The 27323-nt window shown below is 42.3% G+C and overlaps 2 protein-coding genes and 1 pseudogene across 4 annotated transcripts in view; 2 read left to right on the top strand and 1 right to left on the bottom strand.

Moving 5' to 3' along the window:
- LOC110987280 (furin-like) overlaps positions 1-11700 on the top strand; it is a 44927-nt gene extending 33227 nt beyond the window's left edge. For all 3 annotated transcript variants that reach the window (XM_022249882.2, XM_022249873.2, XM_087137282.1), the window contains exons 10-14: positions 892-992; positions 1384-1487; positions 1983-2100; positions 2499-2809; positions 4200-11700. In XM_022249882.2, the coding sequence (XP_022105574.1) occupies positions 892-992; positions 1384-1487; positions 1983-2100; positions 2499-2809; positions 4200-4720 (1155 nt within the window). In that variant the 3' untranslated portion in view covers positions 4721-11700. The remainder of the gene's footprint in view (positions 1-891; positions 993-1383; positions 1488-1982; positions 2101-2498; positions 2810-4199) is intronic.
- tubgcp4 (tubulin gamma complex associated protein 4) lies at positions 10451-26660 on the bottom strand. The gene is made up of 14 exons (XM_022250946.2): positions 26431-26660; positions 22106-22262; positions 21447-21550; positions 20899-21089; positions 20352-20541; positions 19422-19596; positions 18449-18573; positions 17646-17802; positions 16457-16573; positions 15958-16075; positions 15090-15267; positions 14364-14498; positions 13036-13152; positions 10451-12517 (listed from the first exon to the last, which is right to left on the bottom strand). Exons 1-14 carry the CDS (start codon positions 26506-26508, stop codon positions 12371-12373), a joined length of 1989 nt encoding a protein of 662 aa, XP_022106638.2. The 5' UTR covers positions 26509-26660; the 3' UTR covers positions 10451-12370.
- Positions 24064-25536, top strand: LOC147799052 (histamine H2 receptor-like; annotated as a pseudogene).
- Positions 26661-27323: the final 663 nt, after the last annotated feature.

Below are 27323 nucleotides of genomic sequence, written 5' to 3'. Positions count from 1 at the left end.
AGAAGGTGGCAATTTCAAATTGGTTCAATGTCCCTGAAATAATGCCACATATACGCAAAGAATATTCACAGATTAAAGTTTGCCATTTCCTATTTGATGAGAGCCTGTCACATGGTTGGTTTTGACGAATGTTAAATCGCAGGCGCAGTCAATTATCAACCCCGGCCCCTATCCTGTTTTAATCATATTGGTTTAAAGATATAATACAAAACTGCTGCAGATTGCTTGCTGACTACAGTGACGTAATATACAAATCTCAAAATATGGAGGGCCTGACGTTTTGATCCAGCAGAATCTCTCTCAAAGGCAAGGAAATTGAGAAAGATACTGCTAGGATTTTGCCTTTGAGAAAGATTCTGCCAGGATCGAAATGTCAGGCCCTCCATATTGCTTTAAAGCACTCCGTCACAGTTTTATTCCTTTGTTTGCTCAACATAAAGAGGAACAGTTAAAGAAAATGGCAACAAGAATCCAGCTTATTCACAGCTCAAGAATAGTATTTCCATTGAGATTTCTTAACATGACAAGAAAACATAACGTGATGCACTTGAGGAATTCTCCAACTAGAGTTCATTGGTCCCTGTGGTGAAACCAGTACATAAACTTGTTTATTGGGTCAGATTTTATTCACGCCACACTTGAGCTGTCTGTAGGAAGAGTGACGTACTACCCCTTAACCCTTTCGTGGCGGGATTCTTTTGACCGCAACTGCTGGGCTGTGGTATGCCCAGTATGCAAAGCTCTGTCCAGCAGCAGGCCCCATTGAACCAGCAGCTGCATGGTGAATAGACTGTATGTGTGGTATGCACTATAAATCCTCACACAGTGGTGCGGCGTTTGCAGTCTTCAGTTATGAAGGGGTTAAACATTGTTGGCCGTTCCCTTTGGCAGATAACAACTGACCTGAATCTGGGCTGCACCGATAAACACAGCGGCACCTCGGCCTCGGCCCCGCTAGCTGCCGGCATATGTGCTCTGGCACTTCAAGCAAAGTAAGAAAAACATATCTGGTTTAATATTTCCTGTCATTTAATTGAAATCAGATGGGACTTTGCCAATATGCTGTCGGTGATCAACATCTCAGACATATTCAGTGTTGACCCCATCACGTTTGGAGTTGGGATGTTTGTGGCAACAGTGCAAGCTTTGCGCCCCTGAATCAAGCTTGACTTTATTCTTAGTACCAGCATGGAGGTATCAGGGTACCAGCAATATGGTCTTTTAGCCGGTACCCTGTATTTTACAGAGTGCTAGCTGAGATGCAGTACAGGCCTTTAGAAGGAAGTAAATTCAACACCTGCTTTGTTTCAATCAGTTTGCTGTCCTTTCTCCAAGACTGAAGACCTTCTTGATTTTCATTCTCCTGCTGTGTTTCCATTGCAGTCCCCATCTGACATGGAGAGATCTTCAGCACATAATTGTCTTGACATCCAGATGGGAGCACTTGAATGCACCAGACTGGATGAGCAATGGTGTCGGCCGTAAAGGTACCAAGTGATGTGATTGGTTGATCATTAATGATATCTTCTTTGCCAAAGACTAGCTTCCGGTGGTACCTCAAGCTGTCAAAAGTTTCATTTTGGAAAGTGCTTACGAAACTCTGTGGGTGAGAAGCATAGTTGTATTGAGATCCGAAGGGCTAAAGCGCTTAACTTAAACTATTTCCGGCACTTTATAAAACACAGTGGACTTCAGTGTGCTTCATTTATTTAAAGCGAACTTCCCAGCTGTTTAGCCTAGTTTGTGTTTTGAAGGTCATATTTCTATTAAATGCTTTCCTTGCTCAGAACTGCAGTCCTTTTTAAGAGCTAAAACTCTCTCAAGAACATTCTACAGAATACGTGGAAAAAGTCACAATACATCCAATGATTTTTTTTCCACTGAAAAGGTCATTGAAAGCAGTTGATGCACACCAAAGTTGTTGTGCGCGATCAAAGATTTGGTGTACTCATAAGTAAAAGAAGTTTCCTTGCATTTCGCAGTGAGCCATTCCTATGGTTACGGTCTGATGGATGCTGATGCTATGGTAACCGTGGCCAAGACATGGAACCGAGTGCCTGAGCAGCATATTTGCACTGAGAATGCCTTGCCTCTACCCAAGTAAGTAACGTGTGGCAAAGGAGTCACTGTAAAGTCTACTTTGACATAGACTTGAAAATTGGCAGGCCTTTCTTTGACGAAACCATCAAAATGCTCCCAAAATTGGATGTTGTTCTCAGTACTCTGAGGTTAGTTAAGGTAGGCAGTTAACTTGACCGCAGGATCTGCCGCTTCAAGTTATCATTGTGGTTCTTTTCTCGAGTACCTCGGCTTTACCGACTGTAAGAATGTACAGGTAGTAATGGTTGTCTCCATTTTTCAGAGGCAAATTAAGATCTTCGAAACACCGACCAAAGAAGAACATGTATGTTAGAATCCTGTTTTGACAAGAGGTGCATGGAGTGTGCTGAATCAGTCGTTCGTTAGTGCTTGAACCTTTTTCTCCTTCCACTTCCAAGGGAAATACCTTCCAGAGGAAAGCTGGTGATCCACTTCAATACGACTGGCTGTGGTGGCACCTCCAACTATGTGGAGTACCTGGAGCATGTGCACGCCCGCCTGACGCTGAGCTTTAGCCGTCGGGGCTCACTGACCATCAAGCTGACCTCCCCACTGGGCACGGAGGCCACCCTCCTACCGGCCAGGCCCAGGGATTTCTCCAAAGAAGGGTTCACCGATTGGGACTTCATGAGCGTCCACTCCTGGGGTGAAAGCCCGGCTGGGACCTGGACCCTAGTCATCCAGAACACTGGGGAAAGATCCTACAGTGGTGAGTGCACTATGGGTTACCTGAGTTTGAGCAAGTAAGGGAGTATGAGTACTGCATGAGTACAAGTACATGGAAATTTTGCTCTTCGTATACGAGCATGGGTAGGTTTTCATGAGCATGAATACCCCCAAAATACTTGAGTATAAAATGCTAGGATGCTGTGGTGAGTGCAGTATTCCTGTGGCTTACTCAATTTGAGCAAGCGGGGGAGTTCATGGGTGAGCATGTTGGATGTGACTTTTACTGGAGCTGATAAGCAGAGAGTGTCATTGAGCAATTTGATCAGAAGGGAAACCAGTCTCAAAGAAGAATCAAAAGATATTTAGGCTGGTAACCAGATTTTACTGAGCAGATACCGTACAGGCCTGGCAAGAGTTGGCCCCTGCTGTGTCAGTACAGCTCTGATCTTATAAGTTAGGCTCAACAGTTAGAATGCTGGATGGTTGGATCCCAGAAGTTTTCTTCTGCTAGGATTGAAACATCAGTTTACCCTTAAAAGTCATACGATAATGCATCCTTTTATTGCATCCAGTAGCAGGTGGCTGCAGCCTTGATTTTTTGGTTTCTGGTAATTGCTTAAGTAAAAAAAAAATGTTTTAGGACTGCCTGCTAAACGTCTTTCCCAATATTGTCTCATTCTTAGTTTTATTTTTTTTTCATATTTTTTCTTAATTTCCACATTTATTTGTTACTCCTTACCATGCATCTTCTGCAAACTTTGAATACATTGTGGAATTTGCTCACATATTGGAGGCTTTGAAATAGAGTTTGTCTTTCAGTTCCTAAAGTTAGTTTTATTTCCTTTGTGTTATCATTTCTTTACATGTTTATTATATAGTACAAGATTTTGTGGTGTCAACCCCAATGTCAAGTGCTGAATACTGCATTTGAAAGGTTTTTGTTTGCTTCTCAAAAGTAATCAAAAAGTGCATCAATGTCAAATCTTTCTGCATAAATTCCTTTTGACAGTTTTGGCAGAATCATTCAAATTTATACACAAAAAAAGAGAAGATTGGACATTGATGCACTGGGAGCAATACGATGATTGCATGCTTGCCTGGTTCGGACATTTGTATAATTTCCTTCTTGCCTAGGTTCTGTTGTAAACTGCTCGCTTGTCCTATACGGCACTGCTCATGATCCACTGGCCCCCCGCCATGGTCCCTCTAACTGCTCCTCTGCCTACCGTCTGTCTGTGCATGGCACTCCGGGCCTGGGGCTGTATGGTACCTGTGTGCGCGCGGACTGCGTGCCCAGCACGTGCTGGACGTGCCCTGAGGCAAAGTCCGGTGCGTGCCCAGGCCAGTGCGGCCCCGGAGCCCCTGTACTCTGGACTCTACTATTCCACACTGCCGGCCTGTTGCTTACCACCGCTCTCCTTTGCGCCTAGGTACGCTCAAGCACTGGACATTGGTGATGTATGGCACGGAGGTGCACCCGCTGGAGGACCACATCGGCCCCAACAACTGCCCCAAGGGGGAGTTCTTGTCCACGGATGTCCGCACTCACTCTGACGGACTGGTTGACAACACCAGTATTGTTCACACCTGCCAGCCGTGCCACTCCACTTGCGAGACATGCTTTGGGCCCAGTGAGGCCCAGTGCCTGACCTGCCCCTACAGCTACATCAAGCGGGACGTGTACTGTATAACCGTGCGGCCGTACGACCAGAAGATTTTCCTGAGCATGCTGCTCATGTGCGTGGTCCTCTTGGGAATATTCCTGCTTTTCTTTCTGGCCTTGCAGGCTTACAGCCAGGGATTTTGCTCCTGGAACTACAGTGGCATGTCCAAACAGAAAGGATGCGATTATGAATACCAGGAACTGACCAAGGATTTTGACTCTGATCCTGAGAATGAGGACTCCGTTTTGTACACTGAGAAACCTATATCCACAGTCTCCCATATTTGAAGTGTAACTATACCACGGCCGCATCTGAATAACGAGACTACGACTGACATTAATGCATGCATAGATGAGAAACGGTTGTAGCCATTAATCCAAAGCCTACGGACGGCTCGTGTGTTTTTGCCAGTTGTAGCCAAATACTATATAATTCAGATGCGGCCATACATGTACATGTACTTAAAGAAAGGTGTCATTGCAGAAAAAAATTTGCAATAGAAGTTATAGGAATCGTCATATTTATTGGTTTAATTTGTTGGAATTGTACAGCTCCGGTTGTACAGAATGGATTCATATTTTGCTCACAAAGATTAGTTAGCCACAGTCCGTCAGGAAAGAGAAACCCAGAGAACTCTGCACTGTGGAGATGCGGTACACAAAAATCCATCCACTGCTGTGCTGTAAAAATTCTTTCCTGCATTAATGTTTTCATTAACTGTTTTCGTGAGTTGATGAAAGTATAAATGGAATTAACCATTCTTTATTGAATGGTTAAACTGAAAGTCGTGCAGATTATTTTGGTCAATGGTAGCCATTTTTCACGTCTTCCTAAAAAGGCTGGTAAACTTGTAGTTACTCCCTTCACAGGCAGTGCATGCAATCCTGCTGCAAATGCCAAAGGTTTCAGAGGTTTTTACCGATGTGTAGGTGGAGAAATGTACAGGTAAGGTAGCACCGAACACATACATTCATTTTATGTACAAGCTGAACCAGATGGTTTCATAACCAAGTGGCCATCCGAATCGTGTGCCTAAGGCAAGGTCTTTCGTACATTGCAAATGTGTCTCTGCACTTGGTGACAATAGATACACCGGTACATGTAGCTATGCTCTGGAAGCCCATGTTGGACATAACTTGCTCACACTTGCACAGCAGCTTTCCCTCTTGGAGCCTGAAGGTTCGTAGGGGAAACCAACGTACACCAACAACAGCAAAAATGTGACCTTGTTTGTGCAGCATTGCTTGTAAAAGATGTTATCCTCAGCGTGTTATCAGGCGTGTTTTTCTTTTTTGGGGGGGCCTTTTTTGTTGGGGATAGTCCAGTCTGAAAGTTCTTGTGCAAGTATGTATTGAGAGAAATGGTGCAAAAACTATAATATAGATGGTTTTGATAAAAATGTGTAGGTTGTTGGGGAGTAACGTGTTGAGTCTTCACTAGCAGGGTAGATACCTAATGACTTTGTGGTAGCCTGGTCACCTCATCTTATGCTGGTACCCTTCTACCCATTCTCAGTCACCACTGCTCAGGTTATCAAACTGCTTGTCCATTACTTAGTTTGTACATGTATGTAAGGCCGTGTATTTTTCAGCGATTTCGAAAGATGCATACTTTTTTTTATTTTTGCTGTTGGATTAAGTTTTTACCAATTACACCTGTACGTGAAAAGACAAATGGCACTCTGACCTCCATCTGAGTAGTGTAGAAATGACAGTGTGTGATTTACAGTACTTTGGAATTGAAAGTTAATCTGGGGATGGCAAATTCTTTCCCCCTTTTTTTCTCTTCCTAGGGAAGTTGGAAAACATTCTCACAGCTTTTTGCACAAGTTGGAAAGTGAAAGGAAAGTTTTCCCATTTCAATTCAGTGTTAACTTTCAATTAAGGTGTACTGTACACACATTTCTAGAACTTTAGAGATCCAAGATATGACATCACGCTTCTCAGGGACCAAATGATATGCAGCTGCTTAGCAGGAAATCTTGCCGAGTAAATTTATGCGCTAAGCAAACATGAGCAGAGCACCAGTCACAGGCAGTATGAAGGTACCTACATGTACATGCCTGACTTTTCGGCCGGTAATACATTTTTGCTTAGCAAATATTTTCTTTGCTGAGCAAGGTCTGGAGCTTTGCAACTGTGTGACATTGTCCTTCGGTCATCTGCAGTGCTCTCACTGCAGATGGAATTCTACTATACTGGCCAACAGCAAGAATGCTTCCTAAACAAATGAAGTCAAACCTGACTAATTCTGGGTAACCAAGAATAAAAATGCTGCTTAAGTTGTTTGGCTCTAGTTTTCAAAATACAGTATCGAGTCAATGTCTACATGTACACATGCACATGTCTAGGAATAAAATTTATGATTGATTGGAAACAGCAGCCAATCAGCAACTGTAGTTCATGTATCATCAAAATCCATTATAAAAACACTGTTAATCATGTCACTGGTACCTCCAAAGCACACAGTTCAAAAACACAATTTGACCAGTGTAGCTGGACATTGAAATATTTGCTTCTCTGTTCTAAAGTGACACACAGCATGGAATTATTCCTGGTATATATGTATGTGTACTATATCAGTATTTGTAAATAAGATGGAAACCACAGTGTGCCTTTAATAACAATTTAATCATATCAATATTGTGGTATTTTTAATATACATATATACATGTAGCTACAGAAACAATTGTGTAGGGTTACGGTGTTGAATTCTTGGCAAAAAGTGAGATTTTTATTCCATGTACAAGCACCCACCTTTGTACATACTCATACAGTGCACTGGTAGGCACTCCTGGTGTGAAGGGGCAATTTCTTTTGTTAGGAAAGTTGAGAGTGAGTTATCATGGTTATGGGGAATTTTTAGCCGTAATGTTTTTGGCCGCCACAACGTCTATCTTTCAGCGCATGTGTAGTCCCCGTTCACATGGTACATGTGTTTACCTGTGTGTGCAAAACCAATTTATACTCAGTACATATCTTTGCATTTTAATTTTAAAGATGAGAAATTAATGGTTTACTCAGTCTGAGGCATGCATGCAGTGATAGCCTGCATGTAGGATTACCAAAAGGTGCATGTAATAACTTTTGCTCTCGATTTTGTCTCGTCAGATGTACAAGACCTGAATAGCCAAGTCCGAATAGAGTCAAGGTCAGATACGGTCAGGGGGCCTTACCCCATCCAAAGGGCAGTGTTGTTGTAATAATTAGAGAAGGGCAATTGTGGGCCCATTTGGCCCCCCCTTCAGGTTCTGGATCTGCTCTTGAGGGTCTGCAGTCATGCGTAACTCACACCTGTTCTTAAACTGTAAATGTTTGTCAAGTAACAACACCTATTGCTAGGTGTGGAGCAGTTGCAGTAATTGCTCTTATCAGTTCATTTGATGCAAACTATGGGACAGAGAGAACCCCCCCTCTGCCTTTGTGTTGGTCATTGTTATACTGGTATCTCAAGAATTCTTTTTAGATATCTGGGGGGGGGGTATTAAGTAACAATAAGCTGGAGTGTGTATAGGGATTGGACTTCTTTGGGGGGTACCCCTCTGTCCCATTTCGTACCTTGTAATATTTCAGTTGCCATTTTCCTCTGTAGTATTTTTTCTTGCGTGAGCGGCCGGAGCTTTGACCATTGGTCAGGGCTGGCAACTTGTTTGCTGCATCAGCCACAGCTCCTCTATCTCTCTGACTGGTTTAGTTGCTGTCACTCCACGACCAGGTAGCCCACTGCCTAGCCATAGCAAGCTTTGCACAGTGTTGTAGTCAAGTCCCATCACACATTTTGGCATTTTCAAGATGTATTTTTATGTTGGGGGGATGTTAATTTATACAACGGGTTTTGCCCTACCCAATGTATATATTGATAAACACTGTACGCTCAGTGCTTGTCTGAGAGCTTGCGAAAAAATTCACATGCTTACTCGGGTGGGAATTTTTTCGCAAGCTCTGGGACAAGCACTGAGCATACAGTGTTTATCAATACATGTATATATGTTGGGTAAGGGCAAACCCTGTTATATGAATTAACATTCTGGCATGTCTACCACAAGTCATCCAGTCTTAAGCATTCCTTTCTCATTGTCCACCCAGTTACTTGTGACTGGTCCTGTGATGGACTTGACCACAACACTGGCTATGTACATGTACTTGTCTACCACTTACGGCCCTGTATTGTGTGCTCCTATGTCTAGTTGTTGACTGAATCATTCCATGTGCCTAAAGTGTGCCTAGAGGGTTTTAGCATTATCCTTGTACATGTACACAGCTGGGTCCAAACCTGTAATTTACATGTAATTACAGCGAAGCCATAGGCTCACGTGGGTGAGAACAGTGACCAGTCACGACAAGATACAACAGGTGTAGTTGCATGCAACAAACAAGTCTGATACTCTTGTTCAGCTTCATCCTCTATTCAACAGTATCATTCCACATCGTGGCTTTGCAAGATTGATGTAATAAGATAGGTCAAGAGAATGTGACAGTATGTATCAGAAGGGGTGGGTTTGTGATCAGCGACGCTGCACACTGCTGATTTCTCAGCCACACTGCCGGTTCGTAAAACTTGGAACAAATATTGCCCTCTTGCAGATTTCACTGCAAATGTTCTGCAGTGTTAAGTGGATCTCTCTTAACACTGGAAGGCATCTTTGTGGGAATATTGCAACTGTGTACAACGCCAACAGGTGTGTGCAGGTGTGGCATACATACATGTAGTGTGGACCTCTGAACAAATTTGAAGTCCACATAATGTAGGGTATGATGGCGTTGTGTGGACTCGCACACATCCGCACAATGTTTTCCCCTCTCTGAAGAACAGTTTCAGAGGCCTTTTGGGGGTCAAGATTATGATCTGTGGCAAAATGAAGAGGAACAGTCCAGAAAATCATCAAAAATCCAGCTTAAAGGTGTTATCCTAGTTGGAGAAAAAGGAACATTTTCCTCAAGTTTCCTTAATCACAGGAGAACAAAGGAATGTCCACACTTTGTATGTAAAACAGGTATGGGTGTGTATGCGCGGTGTGCAAAATGTTCTAAACTTGTGCTCATGCTGTTCCAAAGACTTTCGAAATAAGGTGCAGCTCATGAAAATTGAAGTAAAAAATGCCGATACATGAGGCAATCTGTAGGAATTGACAACATTTGAGAGAGACCTATCAGCTCTGTATTCACACGGACATAAAGTTTGATCCAGCCTTTAACACTTGCACATGTTGTTCAAATAGAACTTGATGATGGTTCCTTGGTTTTCAAAGGGGAGATAGATTGACAACCGATTTATGAGCATCCAACCAAACTCACACTACAGGTCTCTCACAAATGACGTCACTTCCTACAGATGTGTGTTGGCATTTCAGACTACGCTCTATTTCAGAGATACTTGGACCAACACGCATGCGTGTATAGACCATTTTGCACAGCGCAGACGCACCTGTTGGTACTGTAAACACAGTTGTAAGTTTCCTACGGGGATGGCGTCCTGTGATAGAGATCTTATACTTGCTACCACTTTGTAAGCCAGAACCTAATTACATGCTGCCTTTGTGAAGATCTATTTAGCTATAATGTTTTTAATGCGTGTTACTTCAGCAGCTTTACCCAGTATGTAAGCAGGCTCTACTTTAGTTATGCTTATTAACACTGATTTAAGATTAACCTTGTGTGTGTGAGGTATTACCATTAAATGTTTTGACTGCTACTTTAAAATATGCAGTAACAAAACTTAAATCTTCCGTCAGTTTTTCGTTGGGGAAATGCTCAGTACAGAAAGTTACTGTACTGAATATGAAAGCAGTTAGCATTGGTTTTTCAACGCCTGACCTTAGATAATGCTAATTTTTAGGCATCTTTTATTTCAGGAAACCAAAACCCATTGCAACTGCATTGTTTGTGTTGTATATCGTTTGTACATTTCCAAGAGTCTTCTCGGTGACGGTGCAAATGCATTTACACCAAGAGATATGTAGATTTTTCGTTTGGAGTAAAGATAACACACAAGAAACAAACGGCCATATTCACTATGGATTGAAGTTGGTGATCGTGGGGTCAAGTCATTTATAATAATTGCTTGTACATGTATGTACTCACTGTCACAGCAGTGCCTCAAGGCCAAAAACTGAAAACTCAAATGGATATCCAACAGACACAGTCTATCAACTATTTGAAACTCAAACAGTAGTTATTGAAATGATAGAATTTTAGACATTTTTCATTTGAGGTTGTTGTTTCACTGTCTTTAGTCTAGTTGACTACAATGAAAATGAAATTTTCATTATCCCATATTAATTCAAATTAGCCGTAAGTAGTTGTAATTAGTAGTTGTAATTAACAAGATTGAACAAGCTTTGCAAAAGTATAAATAAGGTCCTTTGTTCTACCAAGAAAACATTCACCATTCATAGGTACATCTGTGAACTCAAAAACACAGTTTGACCACAAGTGATTCTTTTGCATAGGTAAGTTGCATAGGTAATGTATAGTGTGCAAGTGATTTGGTTTTGCATGAATTTCTCCCCATCCACTTTACACATTATACTTCGTGCCATTTTACATGCACTTGTGTCTGATCTGAAAATGGTCTTCCAAGTAGATCATGTTATACTTTGGGGATGTACACTGTACAGGCATTCCAAAATCTCAATAACACTCTGGGCATTCAAAGAGGTTACTCTTTCCCTTAATATATTCAGGATTTGGAACTTTCTGTACCCATTATAAGCTTGGGAATACATGTAAAACTCAGCTAAGTAAAAGTATCACATTATAAACTGAAGTGCTGAATTAGGCTTAATTGTGTTGGTAGTGTCTGGGCGCACAAAATGGCATTTGGATATTTTTTCAGAGATATTGTGGCGCATAAAAAACGGCAAACTTCACACAAAGTGGCATTTACACTACTGATGTGTACACGAGCAACAAGGTTAGAGGCAGGTGCACTGAAGCAACCAGAAGCATCAATTTATGCAGTTCCAAGATCTGCCTTCTTCAACTCCTAATTTTTTTTAGCATGGAATACTGAACCACTGCACGTGGGAACTGATGAACATTAGCGTGCAAGCAAGTACATGTAGATGCTTTCCTTAGGTGATGAATGAACCCTAACCACACTAGTTATCTTGCAGTAGGAATCGAAGGCGGCATTTTTAAAATGTCTGGTTCAGTGCATTCTTCAAAAATGGGAGCTGTCTAAATGACTGTTGTGTGAAAGATGCTTTAGATAGATTGGAAATCAAAGCTTATTTTAATGGTAATAAAACTGCTTGAAAAGCCCCAAATCCTTGAACTGTTAATGCATTCCATCTCTTCCTGTATTCCAGCCATTCCTTTGGATGTAAATTTCTGCTCATTTTCTTCCTGTTGGGTGAGTCGATGCACAACAGCCAGGTATGCATGCACAGTGTTGCAACTCCCCAGCACTTTAAAACTGGCCTTTCCATTCTCATCTTAAGGTCTGATGTGAATCCTGATCCACTTGGACAGTCACGGTGGATGTTTGCAAATTGCAAGCTTACGCATGCAGACACTATTGAGTGCACTGTATGTGAGAAGGTATCTTAAATCTAACGGCGTACTTTTAATTAAGTCACTTCAAGGACTTGTAGTATCCAGCCCAAGGGGTAAGTATCCATGGGATGTGATTCCTCAGGATTTAACCAGATTTCAGGGTTTTGACCACAATTTTTTTTTCTAAAGTCTTTTGCCTACTGTACTAACACCCAACCTGGGGCTAACATAAAGCCACTGCGGAAGAAACTCCTGCCTTGTGAGCTACGAACAATAAGTCCCAGCAGTTTGGTCACTGCTTCGCCTCCACTGGACGTTGCGTAGAATTCTCTTCATCCCCTCATCTCACACTGGTCATACCCTGGGATACATCACCACTTCACTGTGCATTATATACAAACCTCCTCTGGTCTCTGCCGCAGTTGGCCTAGTGTGGGTCCGTCAAGGTGCCAGAGCTCCCTCTGCCTGGCTGTAGTACTTGTTGAAGTCCAGTCTGAGTAACAGCTGGCTGAGGTGGGGGCTTGCCTGATGGTGGCTGCGCACACTGGACAGGATTTTGAACAGGAGCGAGGACTGCCGGCTAAAGCCCTGTCGAAGAAATGAGATACCGTCATTGCCAGGAGCATTTCCCCATGTTCTTTTTCTTTTCGAATTCAGTCAACAACAGCGCGCCATGTTCTTGGTAAAGGGCTGGTACTACAGTATGTGCTGGAGGTCACGGGATCAAATCCCACTCCAGTTGATATCTTTGTTCATGTAATTAATAAACAGCATCAACGGTTAAAACACTTTTGAAGTTTCAGCTCAGCCAACAAAAAAAAAGAGTTCACACCTCTACAGCACTGACATTTCTTCCTGTGTTCAATTCTGGTCAAATAAATGAAAACCAACAGGTCCCAAAACAGAAAGACAATTTATTTATGTCAAGATCATATTCCAGGCAAATTACCAATATATGCTTTGCGTGTCGGCCATCTTACAGGACAGAGTGAGGTTTCCTGGTAGAACAAACAAACTGCCCTGCAAGATGGCTACCATGCAAAATCTCCATGTCCAGAGACCAAAACCCGGCTCTAGGCAAGAGATTCTGATGTCATGGTACATACCTGTGATAGTTTGTCCATGTGGGTCACTTCTCTGTCCGTCATGCTGGCTGCGTGTGTAATCAGTAAGACAGCGAATGAGTGACACAGCTCCATGATTTCATTCAGACAGTGGCTCACCTAATGCAAGGGAGGAACCAGGAAGAGATACAGCATAAAGTCTCTGCGCCAACAAAAATCATGGTTTCCATTTTTCTCACAGAGCTCAGCAAGTCCCACAATCCGCTCCGAGCGGAAACCAAAAGGCACGTTTTTACATAGCAGCGCCAGTCCTGTGGAGGGAACTCGCTGTGTGCGCACACTTCCATTCATGCGTGTTCGGTGGGGGACGCATTGAGCACAGTTGAACCATTTGCATTAAATTGAATATACAGTCTTCGTGTATGCAATGTGCACAAGCCAGGCTGAAACCTTGGCACCAGCCCGTCTCATTTTTGCCAATGAGGGTGCGCCTCCACTCCGAGCAGATAACTACACATTAATACTCTCTATACCATTAAACAGTTCTTGTTCTTATAACAGCATCACTAGGCCTGATTTCCCAACTTTCCCAACAGCCTGTGTTGGAGAAAAATTCCCACAGCACCTCACATTCATAGGCAAATGACACAAAGCACAGTAGAGGGCGCAAGTCAGGTTAGCAGTGTTTTACCCTGCAATTATAAATTTCTGGAAGGGTTTCAACACCCAAAAGCATTTTATATTTGTGAATTTAGTCATGCAGGCTTAAGTCTGAATGAAACAGTAAAACACTTTGTGATGCCCTTTTTGCAGTCGAAGAGGGACGGAACAACATTTACCTGTCAAGTTTGACATTTTAAGTCAACACAGATTTTTATTTCAAAAGAGAAACAGGGGAGTCAGGTTGGCGTAGTGGTTCTTTCCTAGCGCCGTCCACCTCTGGTGGCCTGGGTTCAAATCTGGCTAGGTCTACATGTGGATTGGGTTTTCAGTCCCTACTTGAGTCTGTGGGTTTTCCTCAAATAATTTTTCAGGGTTTTCCTTCAACCTCTAAAACTGAACATTTCTTCATGGTCTTCTTCACTCATTTATCATCCTGTAATTGGGGCTAAATGCGCTGTTGGATGAACAGATAAAATAAATGAATGAAATTTCAAAACAGAATTCACTCTCTGGCCTCAATTCAGTTTTAGCCTCCACACTGAGACACAAATGAAGAACGGGTTAAGGAGTGCTCAAGATCTGACAAAAATGCAAAATCATTGGGGAAACATTTCCAACACGACAGTAACTTGCTGGTCCCCTTGACTGTGTTTTGTGCCAAATGCCTGGAAAGCAGGGCTTATTTCTCACCAACCACAGAGACTCACTGGTTTCATGAGCAGAAAACACTGGCCCAGGAGAGAGGTTAAGAACTGGTCGTGGGCCAGCCGTACTGCCTCAAAGTCCCTGGTGCTGCTAATCTTGTCAATCAGTTGGGTGAACTGAGTCTCCAGAACGTCCACCTGAAATCAGTGGACAGGCAAGCCAGAGCTGTAGTTGAGCTTATCAAGAGTCTCTCTAAGTCCATCACAAGTCCATCAAAAATCATCCAGCCTCAAGCCAAGTCAGAAACTACTCAAATCAACTGTGATAAAAGTAATTCTTTGCCATTGTTCATCCTGACTGGTCTTATGACTGGACTTGTGATGAATTCAACAAAGGGTGAAGAAAGTTGTAATAACCAAGTGCTTAACAAGACAAGGCTCGAGCATACATACACTCAAAGGCATGGTGAGAATTGTTGAAGTCAGCATGAATATCATCCTTTGTACAATTACAGCACATGTGGCAAAAGAAAAATGACGACAGAAAAGAATGTGTACGAAGGACGGAATAAAAGAGCACCCAACGGGACACTTTGAAGCAAGATATTCAAACAAAGATCAAGATTGCATGATTCTGTGTGAACTCGACAAAACCAGCAAAAAGTTTCAAATGGCCACCCACTGTGCTGAAGCCACAAGCCCAAGACACCATCTTTTCCCATAAGCTAATAAAACTCTTTGAAATCAATACCTGCAAACTAATTGGACTGCGGCTTTGCATTAACCCACCTGCAAGTAGTACTGTAGATTATCCACCAGGAAGGCCATGTGCGATCGCAGCCGCCACTTGCTGGCATCCGACTGCTCTGCGGGGGCATGCTTCCGCTGCATCTGGAGAGCCCAGCACTGCTGCAGTTCCAGCTGGACGCGCTTGATGCTCAACAGGAAACGGAACAGGGTGTTATATCTGAAGGTCCAGAGCAAAAGCTGAAGATTTGACAGTGCAAGAGGCAGGTCTTTCATAGTGAGGAGCTACTGATGGTCACTGAATACAAGTAATGCAGTATTATCAAACGGGCTAAGTTGTGAACAGGTGAACAAGTCGCTTTTGTCAGGGGTGGAATCGGAGGAAATTGAAAAATCCATGAAATAATCACCAGCTGGGGCCAATTTCATAGAGCTGCTTAAACACAGAATATGCTTAAGCACATAAAACCTTGCTTACTAAGCAAAGGTTACCAGCTCAAACTCCATGTGATTGTCATGCTAACCAAAAAAACAGGTAAATACCATTCCAAAACAACACCACAAGAACGTTTGGCTGGTAACCTGATTTGTCAAGCAAAGTTTTTTCATGCTTAAACAAATGTTTCGCTTAAGCAGCACTATGAACTTGGCTCCAGGCGTTTTGAGGGCTCCTGAGACAGGCTGAAGTCTACGGTATACATGTACCTTTGTTTTTGCCTATAGGCACCCTTTAAAATACCCTGTCTTGTGTTCTGTATCAACTGTTGTAGATTATGGAACAAATGGAATGGTAAACTCAGATTAATGCCAAAGTCAGGAAAATCCTGATGAAAAATCCTGAGATCAGGAAAAATCTCGACATATCTCAGCCCTGTAAAAAATTTTTTTTTGGGGGGGGTTGAACACTCACTTCTCCAAAGCCGCAGCATTGAAGAGTGTGTGTAGTGGCCATTGTACATTGTACGTCATGCCCAAGCAGTTCCAACCAATGTCTCCACTGCTCTTAGACTGAGGGGCGGCCTCCGACTCTGTGCAGTGACAATAAATGAAAACATGATAAAAATGAAGGACATACAGTGAGATCAGATATCATTGGATTTGATAAAACTACAAATCTATGCATGATTAAATATGTACAAAGAGCAAAAACAAGAATTGAATTTCATTATTCCATGTTAAGACTGGAAACCCATCACTTTGAGTCCCATCAAGGTGGTGCATCTCTATGTGGAGGCCACTTTGTATTATCTTATCAGAGTACTGTTAGTTTCGTCTGTCAGCCTGGGAAATTGTAACTTAGATCAATAAAAAGAGCCTAATATGTACACAATGGAAAAATGCAACCGTGACCAGCATACTGCTCGTCATAACCAAACAAGGGATGATACTTAGTCTACGCGGGATCTTACTTTTGCTGGCACCCTTTATCGGAGTCTTAGAAGTTGCGGTCAGTCGCACTTGGCCCAGGGATGTGTCGTCTTCAAGGAGAACTTTGTGAGCAGCTTGACGAAAGGCCAAGTTGACATCTGATGATGGAAGAAAGGGGCAAGAGTGAATTATTACATGTGTGACTGGCTCTGCCAAAATGGCCCTTGGGCTTATGTGTGACACATTGATTTTAAGTGATGTCTACACATAGAGAGGCACTTTATTAAAACCCTCCGATGCTGAAGTCACTCTTTGGGTCATTTGGTGAACACCTCAAAGAAGCACAGCTGTGTTGTGTTGTGCACTGCACCAACTGTCCCTCACAGAAATATCAGATTGCACTTTTGTGCTGCCCAACAACTGTGCTTCACTGTTTCATGTGCATAATTGTGCAGTAAACCAAATGCAGTGAAGAGGACTGCACAAAAGACCCTGGGTCATTTTGTGCTGGCAATCTACTGTGTACACACTGAACCTGTGCATGTTTGAGTTCCATATAGAAAATACATGCTCACCAGTGACTGTGGGCATTTGTGCTGTAAAACCAAAGGAAGGTTAAGGATTAAATTTGTATATTTTTGACCGCTGTCGCATATTCTATTGCTGAGATACAGTACAATTTAGAATTGATCTCTGGCAGGTGTACGGAATGGTCTGTTACATACAGAGGCATAGCATGACTTAAGGGCCTTTTTTGCAGAGTGGGTCACATATGAGAAAAAACACAATCATTTTGTGACACTTTGGATTCTTCAGAACTACACTGTCCCACTGTCCTGGTAAGTACAAAAGTACTGGTGGCAAAATGAAAACCAAACATGTTAGACAAAAAAAAAGACACATTGGAATTCAGTAGGTGTTCATTTTCGTTCGCATTTTAAGCAGGTAATTCTGACAAGTCCCTTTTCTTTTACCTAGTACAGTCATACAGCTCGAAGTCGGAAAGGAAGAAATTCCATACACCATATAAAACAGTGAACATGTACATGTATTTGAATATTGAATGGGGTGCACGAAGATTAGAGGAAATGTTGCAGCCTCCCACTCAACCTTAGCTTGCTACATCCAAAGAGAAATTGTTTAGCCTATTTAAAAATAGAACTTTAGACCATGTTAATGTCTAAGTATCCAATTGAAAATTTCCTCCTTGCCAATCTGTTCTACACTTACCATGCTCGGTCGTGGAGGTGGGCGGAGTTTTCAGCAAGTTTTGGGCATGGTCGATGAAGGCTAAGAACAGCTCTCCTCTTCCCAGGAGGAAGAAGTCCTTGAGTGTGTGCAGCTGGCCAACAAGATCTGATTCTTCAACGACTAACCTCCACAGGTGCTGCAATGAGAAATCACTCATTGGTCCATGTTTATCAGCTCTCCAGTGTCTCCTGACGACGGACTGAGCACGCAGTCTGAGACGTTGAGTATACTCCCGGGTTCTTTTCAGAATCACCCCATACTCCTAAGAGATATATTCCTTTGCATGGTGCTAGCGCAAACCTTTCCACTTATTGCTGTCTTCCACCATGAACAGCCTGAAATTCCATTTACCAGGTCTATTGACACTTTCACTTCAATATTTAACAGTAAGTATGGTACTTGAAATGAATTCGGCCAAAACATTGCTTCAAAGTGACGCTCATGATGTCCACGTCGTGCTCTTTTACATCCTCAAATCACTTTAAGCCACTGATTTCCCCATGCTTTTTGTAAGGAACAATACTATAGTAGCATGTATCAGCAACACACTCCAAGGAAAACCACGCTTATCTACTGATATTAAACTTGCACCTTCCAATGCAATCCATTTCAAAGCCCTCTGATGTGGGGGGGTATTAAACATATCCCACGACTGGCCCAAAATAACATCGAGAAAGCAAGGATTAACAGAAACTGTCCACTACAAGTCACCAGATCAAGAAATGAGAGACTATGTCAGACAATTATATGTACAAGAAATACATGTGCAAATGCTGGTGTACCTCGGCCACACAGGATCGGATTCCATCGATGGCATCTTCGAAGTTCTTGATGGAGAAGAGTGGTTCTTGCCTCAGCTGGTGGAATCTGCTCGCAAATACGTCCTCCTTGTCTCCCAACACCGAGTCTAGCAGAAAGTTATTTTGTGTCATAAAATGAATCATTGAAGAATGCAACAAATCACAGCTTCAAGTTATGAGTGTGGGTCGAAATACAAACTTGTCAATAAAATCAAATTGCTTCTAACCCTAACCTAACTGACAGCTACAACATAGTACCTAGAAGTAAAATGTGTTACACAGTACTGTGGCTTGTATGAGTATATGACCTTATTGGTGTCTGAAGCCATAATATATGCCAGTGGGTTAGGTCCTCAATCAGCCTCATATTACTATGTAGTATGCTGTAGTGTTGAGTCTTGTACCCTAGATTATATGCCAGTGGGTTAGGTCCTCTGTCAGCCTCATATTACTATGTAGTATGTTGTAGTGTTGAGTCTTGTACCCTAGATTATATGCCAGTGGGTTAGGTCCTCTGTCAGCCTCATATTACTATGTAGTATGTTGTAGTGCTGAGTCTTGTACCCCAGATTATATGCCAGTGGGTTAGGTCCTCTGTCAGCCTCATATTACTATGTAGTATGTTGTAGTGCTGAGTCTTGTACCCCAGATTATATGCCAGTGGGTTAGGTCCTCTGTCAGCCTCATATTACTATGTAGTATGCTGTAGTGTTGAGTCTTGTACCCCAGATCATATGCCAGGGGGTTAGGGCTAATAAATAGATGTCGCTTTTAATTACTGTTCTTTTATTTCCTATCAACGTTCATTAAAATGCCCAAAACAAAAGAATCATCTTCACCTACACTGTTTCAGAGTGTTTTAATCACAGATGCTCCTTCCTTATATTGCTACTCTTTTATAGCAAAAACCACTCTATTTGCTTGTACTCTCTATTGCAGCGAACCAAAATCTGACCTGTGTATTTAGAAGCCACAGTCTGCTTTCGATTCTCAAACATCTGAACCGATTCCCCGACAAAGAGGATCTTCTCAGCCACTCGTACTGGGATGTAGCTGGGCAGCATGGCGGGCCTAATTGCGTACAGGGTGTGGGCTGGCCGCTCTGGAAGTCTTCCGTCTTCATTCAGTTGCTGAAAAATAATTCCCAGAAAGTCAGAGATGTCAACACTTAAATGATCAAAGTGAAATCAATATTGGTAAACCTTATGCACCGCACAGGGCCACAGAAAAATGAAACCTTGGATAAATGTTCATTTTTTCGGCATTCTTAGTGATTATTTAGTCTTGATTATCTGAATGCTCTTGGCATTCCTACAAGGAATGAGCAAGTTGTGTATTTAAACAGCACATGTCCATCATGAAGCACGCTGTACATCCCTCACGTACATCGCACACTGACAGAACATATTCAAATTGACATGCCCATTTCTCAAATACCCTTGCCTTGTTGAGACACTGAACTGGCTCATATTTCCTGAATCCTCCAAAATGTCACCAATGTACATGTACAGGGAGGAGTCAAGGCCAATTCTTCATGGTCCGCCTTTCAATGGGCATCAAGCCCCATAAACAGCAATGAACATTGGGATCTACCTTCTCCAAAAACTCCTGATGGATTTTGAAGGATCTAAGAAGGCTGGGTGAGCCATAATAAAGACTTAAATTATCATTCAGATCCCATATGACATAGAAGATTCCAATAATTTCAAGAGAACAAGTCCTGTAATCGGTGGATCTGCCTCTACCAACTCACTCCAACCATAGCTTTAACTTGTGACCTGCTGTACCCAAAGCACCCCACTAGAAGGACATTAACTTCTACGTCAACCTGACGGCTCAAACAGACTACAATGCAAGTCATGCAGGAATAAAGCGCACATCTTACCATGACCTCCCTCATCTGTCTTCCAGTCACCCCACCAATACCAAGATCATCATCGTCATACTGTCTCTCAACCAGGCTGGAAACGGCCGACTTATGGATGAAGAACTCACTGTGTCTGTCCAGGAGCATGCCGTGAAGCAGCCAGGCAGTGACTTGACGGTACAGGACGCAGTGGCACACAAACAGAATCCTGCGCAGGAAGCGGGATCCTATAACTCTCACATTCTTTCTTCCACAACCTGCCAACATTTTTCTCATCATTTTGAAATGTTGAAACTGATTCCTAAGTGCTACCTGCGCCAAATAATGCAGAGTACATTCCAAAAATGAAGGTTTGAAATTTTAAACTCTTTGAGAAGAGCAGAGCAAGAGGTGAGGTGAGCTAAGACGATCTTGGCGGTTTCAAAATAAGTTCGTAGTGTCATAAATGTAGTGATTACATTATGACTTGAATCTTGTTTTCTTGTACCGAATCAAAAATATGCCATTTCTACAATGACAATTAACAATTAGTCTTTAAAAATGCAATCTTCCTAGAGAAACATACTTCTGAAATGCATCTTTCACCATTGGCTTGCCGCAATTACAGTGTTGGTGCACTATCTCCAGGATGTGGCCTCCATGTCCCCTCTGGTACCGGATCTGCTCTATAACTGCCCACAGGTCGGGGAACAGCAGCTGATATGGCTCTAGCACCTCCTGGATGTGGCATGGTGTCAAGTGTGGGTCTAACAGGATCTGAAAAACATCCAGTCCAAAGCATCATATCACCACTTCAAGTTCTTGTAGAATTCAGGCTAATAAAAAGTATTTAGAGCAAAGTCTTTGTTCAAATGTGCTTACATGTACGTCATACGTACAAGTGTAATGGGGTCGGAAAAACAATTTCTTTGCAATCTTATGCAACAACACAAAAGAATATCAAAATCATACAATACCCTCTTGGTTGATTCCCCGTTTGCCTCCATAGTTTGTGACTAATACAAGTGTTAAACAAATTTATTACACAGAATTTGAACGGGCAGGTCATGTTTCTTTAATTTGATTCCCAATATTAACCCAATCAAAAAACAGCAGTGCAAAATTGTCTCTTACCTCCTGTTCGAGCCGAAGTAACTCTTTCCTATACGGATCCAACACTTTGTCCAGACCAGCACAGAAGGCTCGAAGGTACAGACCGTCTCTAAGTTTGAGGTGATCTGCAGCAAGGAAAATGAAACTTGGCTGTGACCGTATCCTCACACAAACCTGTAGCACAATATCGATTGGCAGTGACCGTATCATCACACAAACCTGCAGCACAATATCGACTGGCTGTGACCGTATCATCCCACAAACCTATAGCACAATATCATACATGAACAGGAAACTCTAGGTAAAGGGGTCAAATAACAACTTGCCCATTACTAAAAAAATTGTACAGCATTCCTTCAAACCAAACTCGAAGAACACCAAGGTGCAATTCCAAGTTAGAGTACGAAGCCATTTGGAACGTACTGGCATTAAGAATAGCAACTACATGTAGCACTAGTACAAGCCAGACATCTATTTATGTACGCACATGTTTACATACCACTAGGGTATATGCTGGCACCTGTACACACACTCCCACACATAAATATATCTATGTACACATAAAACAAAACATGATCATGACAAAGTCAAAGCACAGCAGCTGTTAAGATACATGCATTCCCATTTTTTCTTTATATTGTCACACACATATTGTCATTGTCCACACATTGTACCTTTACCTTTTGGAGCATCTCTGGATGGATCTAATGAGCTACTTGGCGAGCCGCTATATTCCTTGATAAATTCTCTGAAGCGTTTGTAGTGTGTTCCAAGTATGCACAACCTGTTCAGAATAGACACCTCGCTGCGGTGAAGAAACGGTATATCTGGAACCACCTGCCAGCAGAAAAATGACCCCATTACATGTACATGTACGTTAAGCATGTTAAGTATCATTTCAATGGTGAAATACCGGTACATGTGCATATGATGCAAGATATGGGGCGGAGAGAACCCCCCCACCTTTGTGTTGGTCATTGTTTGACCAGAATCTCAGGAATTCTTTACAAACTTCTGGGGGGATGTGTTTGGTAACAATAGTCTAGAGTGTGTATAGGGATTGGGCATGTGTGTGGGGGGAGGGTTACCCATCGGCCCCATATAATGCACAGTATCTACATGTGTGAACAAAATACATACATGTAGTTGGTTCTACAGTGGACTCTACCTGGCTACACACGTCATACATTACACGTACGGGTACGTAATGTACAGTATGTGTACATTTTTGGGGGTCAAGGTTAATTTAACTGCATTGGTGTTAAAATATCAATTTAAGTGGGAAACTATATGTACATGTATGGTTATGTACATTGTACATTACAAGTGCATCATACATTGTAGGTACATGTATCTGCAATTGACTCTGTAGCATGGTACATGTACAGGGTACAACTTACATACATGTACATGTACATGACATGTACATGTAAGTACATTGATATTTAATATGTTTGCATTACATGTACATGGTATGGTGGTGCCATAAGAAGCTACATGTACATGTATGTCTAAATGTAGTGTAATCCAGTATAGGCCTACTAGTAAATCTAGTCAATTCATTCTTGGGGGAGTGGATGAAACCAACAGAGACAGGACTCAGGTACAGGTACATTTCAGAACTGAGAACCTCTCAGCGACAACGTCCTGGTAAAACTGTCATTCTTGATGAAAGCCCAACTTTGAATCATAAAAGTTGCACTTCATTCTTAACAGTTGATGTTGATTAATCTTAAGGCAGATATTGTGGAAAAATTAATCGGCGACTTTTTGGGGTGATGGGATTCCTTTCTTGCAACTGGCATGACTGGTGGGTTGAATGCTAATGATGCTGCATACCCACACATACATGGACATGTATGTGTTCATCCCGACTTGTTGAGTTATTAATCTCAGTCAACATCTAAAAAAAGTTAAAACATTACTGATAGGCGCAAGTTTACATGAAGAACGGACTCTGCATTAAACCACTCTTCCCCTCACTGCAGCTTCTCAATATATTACTGCTTGTAATCTAGACTTGGCCTTTGATGGTACGGTACTAATGCTCAGTAATAATAACTGGCACCTATGTACAGCAGCAACAAGTGTTCATGACAAATTTAAACCCACAAAGCCACGCTAGGCCTCTCTCAGTATCTTGGACAGCGATCAGTGGAGCTGGGCAAGCTTCAAACCAATCCAATTAGGGCCAATCACATTTGACAGCATACAAATGAAATGTGGTTGCATGAAAGGTCTCAACCATGTCAACAGACCAGTCCGAGTACAATGTCTACTAACACTGACTAGCCCTGCAGCCCAAAGTATCTGGTCTGGAGACTGCACCAACCTCTGCTCTGATACACTTGAAGCTGATGATCCAAAGAATAAAATAATCCTGTGTAACAAACTACATGCAGTTGGACAAGCCAGAGACTGAATGTCATCATAAGCCGGAACTTTTCATGGTTTCTGAGTTTTTTATTGAAAAAGGATGCTGAATGCAGTCATTAATGCAGGCTTTATCTTCTTAAACTTTCTTTTGAGAGTGAAACTAACCACATTTTAAAACCAAACACTCCTTGACAGGGAACTGCTTGATCATAACTGAAACAAGGTCAAACCGAAACCGTTTGTTTACAGTCTGCCAGTAACCATGGAAACTACTACAAAACATGCAGAAATTAAAACCACTTCAAATTCTACAGCACCAGAGGCCCAGTTTGCAACTGAATCAACACCATTTGAAACTGTTGCTGGAATTTTTCTGGTACTGACCATCTCTGCAAACTTCGTCCTGAATCCCCTGATGCTTGTCACCTTACGGCGCACCACCAGCATCCAGCCTTTAACCAAACCGTTCATGGCTTCTCTCGCCCTGGCCGATCTTTGCAGCAGCGTATGGTGGATCTTTCACACAACAGAGGTGTTTGCTGGGACATGGTTGATGGGCGACTTTTTTTGTGTGGCAAATAGTGTGCTCCAACACATATTTACGGCAGTGAGTATTTACTCACTAGTACTTCTGAGTATAGATCGTTACATTGCTATATCCCGTCCTGTGAGATATCCATCATTAATGACTCCATTCAGATAAAAAATAATGGTAGCCGCAACATGGGCTTTGATTGGCATATCGAGCACTCTCCTCTTTGGGCTTTATGATCCTGTTTTTCCTGTCCAAGCTGGTCCAGGAAAAGTCTACTGCTCCAAACTAAACAATGAGAACAGTTTATTTATGCACTGTTACAATCAAAATTCCACTATTGACAATATTTATTCTGTATACGCATATCATGCTTATATCTCGCAATCAAGCCAGGCGCCTTGCTGCTGAAAATCGTGCAGGCAACGGCCAAGGTGGGCAGAGAATAAACACTAGATCAACCACCACCATCATCATTATAACTGGAGCTTTGATGATCAGCTGGATTCAAATAGTAATTATATTTTTATTACTATCATTATTAGATTTTTATTATGTCTCTTACTTGGCCGCCTCTTTCACACAAACTCTTCTCTTGTCAAATGGCTGGCTGAATGTTGTTATCTACTATCTAAGGAACAGGGATCTTTGGCTGACAAAATGGAGTTTATTATCTGACTGTTACAATGTACCAGAACCTGCGTCAAAGAATCCTGCCATAGCTTATGTACATGTATGTCATCACGGCCATGGAGGAAGGAAAAAGCTTGAACACAGGCTTTAAACAGCCTAATGTAACCTGACATACCGGTACATGTATATATCCATATAGTCTGGGTATACATGTATAATTCACTTTCCATAGACAGTGACAGAGCCCACATGTACATGTCAACAACAAACGCCTGTATGTAAATTTCATATGATCCCGAGTGCCTGTAATACACATGTACATGTAACTGTGATATCTATTCATGCATTCAGACATGTGTCCCAAGCTGTCAATAGTGTAGCCTTGGTACATGTAACTGCTGGACAGCAAACTTTTCATCTCAGGAATTTGACAATTTCAGTGAATAATACCTGCAAAATGTTTCAGACCTTGAAATGTGTTTTTCTTGAATTTGACAGCATCAGGTCTCATCCGTTTTTAGCACGGACAGTGGAACTAGCATCTCCAAGCATGCCAAGCAAAAACGATGAAGGGAATCACAAGTACAATATTTAAAAATCTTTGGCGCTATAATCCTCAGCAACTGGAAAGAAAAATAAACGCCTGTAATTTTAGCACTGCATAAAATGTAAATATCTCTCATAAAAAGTGTGCATTCTGCTAAAATGATTTGTACAATGTACGCCGTAGCATACATGTACGTACATACATATATGTGTACGTACAGCACATGCTCTTGGCTGCCAAGATTATGTCTTGTCAATCGATCTTTGTACTACATGTGTAAAATGGAGTCATAGGAGATTCAGTACGGCCACTGACCATGACGGTAATAACATGCCATTGAGATACTGGGGATTATTAGTGCTGTCCTGGGTAACTTCAACAGCAAGGATACATTCGCTAACTTGCCAATGAAATGTGGCGGGTTGGTGATTTTTTTGTAGGTGGCCCGAATCTTACATCACTGGTACTTTGACTTTGAGAACTCTTACTTCACTATTCCGTCAATGCATGTTGGCATGTGGCAATGTGCATGATGTGTGGAGCCTCACCTACCCCCAGAACTGTGGACATCAGACCCTACAGCTCTCCAAAGAACTGTGACTGAGGTCCACAGTCATGACAGATCTGGGGTAGGCCTAGCACGCCTACATGTCATAGCCTAGGGCCTCAGCATCTGACCATGCTCACCGCCAGCCTAACACACCCATACTCAGATATTTGCAATGCCTGCATGCCGAGAGTGCAAAGAATACAACGAAGCCTACTCAGAGTCTTAACGTTCCGCCATAGACCTGGAGGAGAAAAAACATTCTCCTCCAGGTCTGTGGTCTGACAGTACACAAGTGACAGTACCACTGTTGGCCCATGGAGGAATGGTTGGCCAATTCTTTCGAATTTAAAAGCTGACAGTTTATAACCTTTATAGTTCCGTTTTCTCCGTTAACAAATATGCTTCCCGGGAATCCACTCAAAGACAGAAGTAACTCGTGCAACATATTTCAACCTCAAGTTGGTGTGATATTTCCTGATGGAGGCGGAGACTTTGCCGACTAAATTCAGATCTTTCTCGGCTGAAACGGTCCTGTAAAATGTTAAAAATGGCGGCTACTTGGTGACGTCATGAAACTGTGTCCAAATCAACTGGCTGCGCCAGCGCTCCTCGAGTTGCTCGTGTCACTTATAGCCGCAGCCGTAAGATTTGAACAGAGCCGGTACTTGCCAGGGTCAATCAATCGATCCAGCCTGGGTCATAAACTTTGACCCCAACGTCATGTTTGTAAACAACACCACGTGTTAATCCGGACTCTGCAGTATGCTTGTGGGTTCAACTTATACATGTACATGTAGACCTTTTTCCTGTGATGTCATAATCTTGCTAGACCGCGTGATGGTAATGAGTGGATAGTGTTGTAATGGTAATCTACTTATTCAAGATAAACTAGTCAAGCATGCAGCGTTCGCGCATGCGGTTGTTTGTGGTTGAAGCTGCCATAGGAATAAATGCGATCACCGTGGCCAAGGCGGTCCACACGTTTAGCGCGATCCAGTCACGTGGGTGAAATAGGTCTGTAGAGGCTATGCGTTGCTGGCGTCTCAATGATGTCTCAGAGGGTGTTTTTGTTACAACAAATACACAAAAGGTTTACTCGAGCCTATCCCAGTGATACAAAATTTTTGCCCTCAGAGGACCCTAAGAAGCAAGAGATGGGTGGGGGGCAATTGGGGGCCAGCCGTCCCCTGGAGAATTTTTTTAAATGTGGTGGGTGATTTTTTGTCAATTTCCGTTTCTCTTCCTTCCAAAGGTATGCTA

Source organism: Acanthaster planci, linkage group LG05, assembly GCF_054643075.1.
Source record: "Acanthaster planci isolate LZ-2023a linkage group LG05, COTS_SCS, whole genome shotgun sequence".
Classification (NCBI taxonomy): Eukaryota; Metazoa; Echinodermata; class Asteroidea; order Valvatida; family Acanthasteridae; genus Acanthaster; species Acanthaster planci.
This window is presented reverse-complemented; position numbering and strand designations above follow the sequence as displayed.